The sequence below is a fragment of the Hyalella azteca genome, unplaced genomic scaffold (assembly GCF_000764305.2).
Source record: "Hyalella azteca isolate HAZT.00-mixed unplaced genomic scaffold, Hazt_2.0.2 contig75, whole genome shotgun sequence".
NCBI classification, from domain to species: domain Eukaryota; kingdom Metazoa; phylum Arthropoda; class Malacostraca; order Amphipoda; family Hyalellidae; genus Hyalella; species Hyalella azteca.
Window position 1 is genome coordinate 1 of NW_025930436.1, and position 8,286 is coordinate 8,286.

The following is an 8,286-nucleotide window of genomic DNA, read 5'->3' on the forward strand; positions in this document are numbered from 1 at the left end:
ATGATGAAATAATAAGTGAACTTTTTCATACCATTTCGAAAATGTCGGTCCATGGAAAATCCATGGGTAGATCGAAGAACTCCACCAGCGCAGCAACGGGAGAAGAAATTTCAAAAGAAGTGCTTCTTGAGGGAAATGAACAGAGTGATTCTTCTCTCAGTTCATTGATCCGATCTCCAGACATACTCGAAAATACCAAACACTCAGCCCCTTCAAACACAGAGAAGGAAATGAAGCCTGACCAACAACTTGAAGAAGAGAAGCAGTCGACCGAAAAAGAAAATGTATCTCATCACATTGGTCCATACGTTCCTGACGATCACGATTTCAAGAGTCTGGAACCCAGGTCGTGGATCAACGATAACATCGTTGATGCGTTTACTTGCTCACGAGTGTCGCTCATTAAGCAAGTGCGTCTTCAGAACAAGCAAGCATAAAAGCGGTTTCAGCGTTTATTAGGCCGTAGGTCTGTTGCCGATTCTTAACGTCGCAGAACATTCACAGCATTTTGCGGGCTTGAACTCGCAACTCACTGCTACAATTCTGCTGTGCTTAACCGCCCGGCCTCATCGCCGATTCTGACCAGAAACTGGCACACAGAGCTGGGATCGAACCCGCACCTCTTTAACCACTGGGCCACCCTGCCTACAAGCATGTTACATGTGGACACTAAAATTGTGGAAAGCCTGAAGATGCATGGCAGCACTGATCGAAGGTTGAGTTACGGACTTGGAGAAAAACTTTTAGAAAAGGACTTGATAATATGTGAACGTGGAAGGAAACAGCTGGAGTTTGTTCTTAGTTTGCCCAAATCACAAGGCAATAGCATGTCTGGACAGCACTCATTGAATAAATAGGCCGATTTTTTAAATGTTGTCGCAGTTTTTGGAAGCGCTTAAGGAAATCCAGCCTAAGGAATCCGAAAAATTCGAATGGACATTCAATCAGCATTGCACATCTGGACATCGAGCGTCAGAAAAACGGTTTCGACTGAGGAGTGGACGTCTGCTTTTGGGCAGAAAAAGTCTGTGGGATCAATATAACTCTAAAACCTTCTGTTGAAAAAAGAGAATATAATTTCAATGAATGTAAAAAAATAGAATGTTAAATAATTATGAGACGTTATTAGGAATCAAATTTGGGATATACGTACTAACATGGCCTGAAATTTTTTTTCTCAATCAAAGTTCCACAAGGCTTTTCATCCACTGATTGTTTCTTAGCAGAAATAGATCCAAAAAAACGTGGGAAATTGTTAACGCTGTTTTCTAGGAGTTGCACGCAAGAAACCAACTGACACAACAACGATGTTTTGTGTGGGCGAGCGGTGTTGTTAATGGTACCTCCTAGCCTGTATTTCAAACCGCAGGAGGCTACCTAAGGGTAAACCTTCTGTCCCATGTGCGCGATATCAGAATAATACTAATTATAATAACTATTAACAATGTTGCACGTGCAAATTATAAAGAAATATCTATTTTCATCCTAGTTAAAAACATTTCATCCAACAAAGATACCAAATGGAATTTATTGTAAGGGAAAGGGGTCATGAGATTATAACAAGGTCGTCGCCTAAAGTTTCTCAATCATGTAATTCATTCAATTAATACTAAAAACCATATAGCTTGCACATTTAAGAGCGATGGAATTGATATAAATTTGCTGATTTTACATGTATTATCCAAAGAAGCTCTAGTACCTCTATTAGCAAGTGAATTAAAGACGCTAAATTTTATTATCGAGTGACGAGTGGTGATTTACAACGAATAAAAAATTGATTCACGTTATTTCATCACTCCGCACTCTCTGGGTTGAGTATTTTCCGAGTTATAAGCGTTGAACTAGCTAAACCGCACGCGGTAATGCTGCTGTAAGCACTGTTGGCGAGTGCTGAATGTTATAATCGAGTACGGAGTGGTGATTAACATGGAATAAATGATCGATTCGCCTTACTTTATCACTGCGCTCTCTCTGTGTTGAATATTTTCCGAGATATAAGCATTGAACCTATGAAACCTGAAGCGATCGTCAGGTTTCAGTAGAAATGACAGGAGATAAGGTCGTTGAACGTATTTAAGCAGACTCAGGTAGATCTGTCGCAAACGTCATGGTTTATGTTCTAGATCCAATTTAATATGAAATTTTGGTATTTCCGACATCACTTGTTATAGTTATAGTGGAATTCCAGGTGCCACACGGCAACAGTTCCCACAGTTACGGAATCAACTAATTCTCCGCCGTTTTCGATCGATCCATTGTTCGTCACGTGTTCTGCAGTCTGAGTCTGCACTTTGGCGTCTTGAGATTTTAAGTGTTTCCCAATCAATCAAACTTAGTTTTGTCAAATTATGCGTGACGATGTACATATTTGGAAAAATACTGTGAAAGTCTATCACATTTTTTAAAGTATATTACACTCAGTCTGATTGAAATTTAAATGTTCCAGACTTCCAGGTCCATGTTAAATGTTTCACTGTCCACACCTGTTATTATTACTGATGTTAACAATTATGTTATTTATGTAGAATATAATTTAGCTAGTGACAGCCTTGTTCTTGGGACTACTGGCTCTATTCTCTCAAGTGTAAAAATAAAACCAGTGAAACATAATGAATACTGCATAATCAGATACATATAGATTATAGACGATATAGTGAATAAATTTGTGAGCTAGATTAAAAAATGAAAATTGAACTGGTTTCTAAAAATCTCTTCAGTACCTATGTCACTACTCACTATGCATATTAGAATCATAGAATGCCATATATCTACTCCGGCCAAGCAGAGCTGCAACCAGAGCTTTCCCACCATTTTCAGAAATTCAGAGCTGTCTGCACCTGACAGACTGACAGTTGACACTAGTCACTAGGTAGCTGACAGGCTGACAACTTGACAAGCATGGGGGTAATACTTTAGATTAAGTGCATCCAAAAAAAAGGGCATTTTTTTTAATTATATGTTTTTTGGGGTGTAGATTAAGAATCTGAAATCCGTTTTTGCCGGTCGCCGGTCGGCATCGGAAATTTGTAATGGAACCTGTTCCTAACTGGACCTAACCTGCGAGTTTTTCATTGATTGGCTAGGTTTTTCCTGCCGCCCTGGCGGCCGGACGGACTGCAAACATAGAAAAAAACTATTGGCTAGGTTTTTCCGGATTACCATAAACATTTGCTCATGCACTTCCCTAACAATTTGATAGGAGATAGGATAAGCCTCAACTTGTAATTCATCTAGCCAGGATCTTCTAGCTCCAAAAATGTCGGGAATGCTCTTGTCAGGGCTCAGAGAGTGGATACATTCCATGCCTGGTTGTGAACAAATTCTTTCCTAGTTAATGGCTTTTATTTCCAGTATCCCCAAAACCCAGGTTCTTTCATACCGGTATATACATACTTTAAAATTAAATAGCAGAATGCTCTGATCCATGCTGACTGCTTTCAAGCCATTTTTGAAGCCACAAGAATCCTGCACAAATTATCTCCTATCTAATTGTTAAGAAAAAAAGTGCACAATCAGGCCACAGACTCAAAGTATTGTAATTTTACCAAAAATACTGTATGTAACTTTGGAGCCACAAGATTTTAATAAGTAGCAATTAATTCCTTGTAACATGCTGGACCAGGCATGGATTATATTTATTTTCCCAGCTGGCACAACAGTTTTTCTGCCTCTTTTGGAGCTGTAAGATTTCTGCAAGGTGAAATATCTCCTATATAATTGGTATTATTATAAGTGTTTAGGCTGCAAAATTCCTAAGACATCAAAAATATGTCACTGCAAGACTTTAGTAATATCAAGGAATTTTCCAATCATGTGATGGTGCAAAAAAAATAACTGTAGCAATAACAAAGATAAAAATTGTCTGGTAAATGATAAAGACAATCTTTTTGTGTCAACTGTCCAAGTATATCCATCAGTGTAACATTTCAAAGTATGAAGGTACAAAACCATTTTTTATGCCATGACAATAGACAAAATTCTTGCCCGTTTAATTTTTGTGTAATAGCAAAGGTACAGCATTTCTGTCTGTGATCATATCAGTTCCTGCTTTCTGGGAGGAATTGATGTAGCCCAGCAAAATTTGTGGAAAAAAATTTGCTAAGCTTTGCAACATGAGGAGCAAATAATTTAAAATTTGAATACTGAGTAGTAGTGATAATGAAGAATATAGTTGAATTTTACTTATGGAATCCTAATACACATTTCACAGTGTAAAAACCAACACAAAAGCATTCAAAATTTAACTTAATGAGTCATTTTTCTTAAGCTGAGAAATTTTGCAAGATTTATTAATTTATTACTAATGCTAGGAGACTGCCCGAGGACTAGGATAGATAAGCCCAAGCCTGATAATTCCTGCAATGCTTTGAGTCATTTTATCATGCATGCAAATCATGAGGCCTGTTCCATTATGTAGCCTGTGTGCAGAATGCGGATTGTGCACATGATCCATTACTGTCTTATCACTACCTTAAAATTACAAACATAAGCCCTGGTCTTTAATTGGCCTCAAGGAGCTGAGAGATTTTACCATATAGAAAATAATTACAAATCTGAGCTGCCTTGAGACTTTGTTCAGTTTTTCATGTATTGCATTGGAGACATTAAGATTCCTGGAATTTTGTACCAATTTGAGAAAAATTACTGAAAAAAGATTTTTAATTTACCCAGTGTTTGCTTGGGTATTACCATTGTGAAATTTATTTTCATCCTCAATGATGGGACCATGCTTGCTGATGAGTCTAGTCCATCAATATAAATGTTTTCATCCTAACTCTCATCCATTCATGACATTCTGAAATTTAAGGAATAGTCTGAGGTAATTGACAAAATTTAAGTAATAATTTATTGGGAAATTGACCAAATCTAAGGAACAGTCTATGTGGGCAATTGACAAAATTTAAGGAAGAATCTATATGGGAATTGGCCAAATTTAAAGAATATTCTATGGCAAAATTGACTTAGAGCGGGAACATATAGCAGGTTTAGGCAGTACTGGCTTAGTAGTTTCTCCCAGTATTGTTCCCATGCTCAGCAAAGATGACCAATGCGCACTAAATTCTATTTTTCCTACTCAACAGAAATTTTAACTAGTCCTTGTGATGTCAAAGTTTATTTGAAGCTTAATCTCAAGATGTGGTAATTCTAGTTTTTTATGGTGACTTTATGATCAAAATAGTGCTTGTGAGGTCCTTGAAAATGGCTCCTAACTGTCTTACCAAAAACTCCACTGAACCCAGGAAGCTGTCAAAAAAAATGTCATTGACAACTAAAGTTAAATTATTGGATATGCTCAAGTCAGGCCGCCGCACTGCATGGGTTGCACGCCATTATAAAGTGAATGAATCAACAGTTCGCTTGCTGAGAAAAAATGAAACTAAAATTCGTGAAGCTGCATTAGCACCCCAAAACCCTGGGCAAGTTAAAATTAATTATTATAGGCAACTGTTGCAAATGGAGAATGCTTTAGCAAAGTGGATAACAGATCATAAAGATTTAGATAGTCTTGATACTGATATGATTCGGACAAAAGCCAAAGCCCTTCATAAAAGCTTCACTCCTGAAATAGTCTATAATGAATATGAAGATAATGACAATGCAGAAAAATATTCTCAGATTACTACCAGTGACTCGAGTGCATTGCCCCCACGAAGAAGACGTGCTTATGTTTCCAAAATCCGAGGTTTTAGCGCCAACAAGAACTGGTTTGAGAAATTCATTAAAAAGTTTCACCTTCCTTTGCATTGGAAAAGCTCCTCAGCTGAACAAGAGGCAGAACAACAGACACATCGTGAGGCAGACCAAGAGGCCAATCTAGAGGCAGATCAAGAGGTAGATCTAGAGGCAGATCTAGAGGCTGATCAAGAGGCACATCTAGAGGTCGATCAAGAGGCAGATCTAGAGGCTGATCAAGAGGCACATCTAGAGGCCAATCAAGAGGCAGATCTAGAGGCCGATCAAGAGGCAGATCTAGAGGCCGATCAAGAGGCAGATCTAGAGGCCGATCAAGAGGCAGATCTAGAGGCCGATCAAGAGGCAGATCAAGAGGCACAGCTAGAGGCAGATCAAGAGCTAGACGAAGATGTAGCTGCTCCTCAACACGTCAAGGACAAATTTCCAAAGCTGATTGATGGTGGTGGGTCTCCTATTTTGCTTAGGTTTTGCTTTATTACCTATATGATAACCTTTGCACTTGTTTACATAGTAACATTATTACTTCCTAATAATATACCTACATAGTAAAAATGTTACTGCTGCTTACCTATTTTTCACTTGTCACGACCACTTATGATTCCTATTACCCTGTTATGAACAAGAATAGAAATTTGCAGTAATACAACCTTCTGAAGTCAGATAAATAAAGCATGAAGCACTGCGGTACATATATGATATATTTTCTCAAATATATTTTTCAAACATTTATATATTGAAGGAGTAAATTGCAGCTACAATATTTACTAAATGCAGCCACAATTACAAAGAGTGTGATGTTATTCAAACTTTCAAATGTAACAATAAACTACTATCTAACTTGAATTTCTCTTGCTTTAATCTCTTGATTACTGTTAATGTCTCTGTTCTTGGTTACTGTTAATTTCTCTTGGTCACTGTTATTAATTTAATAGATATTCAGAGTTACTTTGGTTTTATAGTAGAATGCAAAATGAGCACACCAATTTTATTGTCTAATTGTATATTTCATTTAAATTCTCATATTTTAATTGTTGACCCTGGTAATTTGTAAGGTTATGAATGAAAGATTAATAAAATAATATGAAGCTTGCAGTGGACAAGGTCGTTGTGAATGCTCAATGGCATGTTCATGGATACAGTTATGTCACATCAATAATATGGTAATTATTGAATAGGTCTGCTTATATCATATCAATAATGAATAAACAAGTAAAAAACACAGAAAATGTCATTTGTTCTACATTTAGATCATGTACAAAAGACGAGGAGGACTTCAGAGTACTATTAGTAATGTACAAGTACATTCAGCATGCTTCAAACATTTTAAAATTGAGTTTTATTTCAAGTGTCCTGGATTACCCATTGCCAGGGGTAATTCAGGATGGTTTTATTTTGTGTCTGGCACCTTACAAATAGTATATGGAATTTTTTTTAAGATGCCATTCGATATGCCATTCGGTATATCTATATATTCTTTATATATTCTTGTGTTGTAGTGGCATTATGGCAAGCTATTTATATTGACAAGTATTAGAATTTAGCATTCACTGCCAATATCATCAGTGTTGTCATTTTTGCAGTCAACTCTGCAGCCAAGTCCCCAGCCAAGTCCCCAGCCCACCCCTCAGCCAAGTCCCCAGCCAAGCACAGCACCAGCAGCAGGAGGCAGCTGGAGAAGCGGTTGCTGCACTGCAGCTTCTGCAGCTTCGCGTGCTGCTGCGGAGCGAAGCTGAGGTGGCACACGGAGAAGCACATGCAGCCTGAGCGCATTGACTGCCCCTTCTGCCCCTGGGGCATGCCATACAAGGTGGGGCCTGTGTAGTGTACATGCATCCTGAGTACAGCGACTGCCCCTGGGGCATGCCATACAAGGTGGGGCCTGTGTAGTGTACATGCATCCTGAGTACAGCGACTGCCCCTGGGGCATGCCAATCAGCTACTGGGGGCTTACTTAACACGTTGACTACGATTGCTTCATCTTGTACTATCATTTCATTTTTTGTACTGTTTTTATACAGGGTTGCCAGACGGTCATTTTTTCCGGACAAATTCCGTGATTTAGTTTTTCTCAATTGCGTTGGCCGGCTAAAGTTTATGATAGGGGTACTTCCTAATTAAATTTTAAATAGTACTGCAAAAAGAAAATGAATGGAATTTTTATAACGGAACCTACAAATAAACTAGTATATTTTTAGTTATCGGCCTTTTTTGCCTTTTTTTCTCGGATTTGGCCGATTTTAGGCAACCTGAATTATGTACCACTACGTCCTGGAGAAATACATTTCGTGGTACGCTTATGTACCAATTCTTAGTCAACGTGTTAAGGTTGCTGGCCCTTGTATAGCCTTCGCTTTATTATAATGATTATAATGAGACGCCAGATTGACACCGGACATACACGTCTCAACTTCATTCTAGTATACATGTGTAGTGTACAAGCATGGTGAAACTGAATGGAATATTTCCATCAGTTGTATAGTTGTTTTAATCACAATAGGCTGTACTTCCTTATTGCAATATCAGTGATCAATACAACACATGCAAGTACACACTGTATTCTTACAGTGTGTGTGCCAACTGTCATGTTAAATG

The 8,286-nt window shown here is 38.1% G+C and overlaps 1 protein-coding gene across 1 annotated transcript; it reads left to right on the top strand.

Moving 5' to 3' along the window:
- Positions 1 to 5,083: 5,083 nt before the first annotated feature.
- Positions 5,084 to 7,501, top strand: LOC108677737 (the record flags this gene model as incomplete). The annotated part of the gene is made up of 2 exons (XM_018166007.1): positions 5,084 to 6,136; positions 7,275 to 7,501. Coding segments are annotated over exons 1-2 (1,197 nt in total), but the record flags the coding sequence as incomplete, so codon positions are not given.
- Between the last annotated feature and the right edge of the window lie 785 nt (positions 7,502 to 8,286).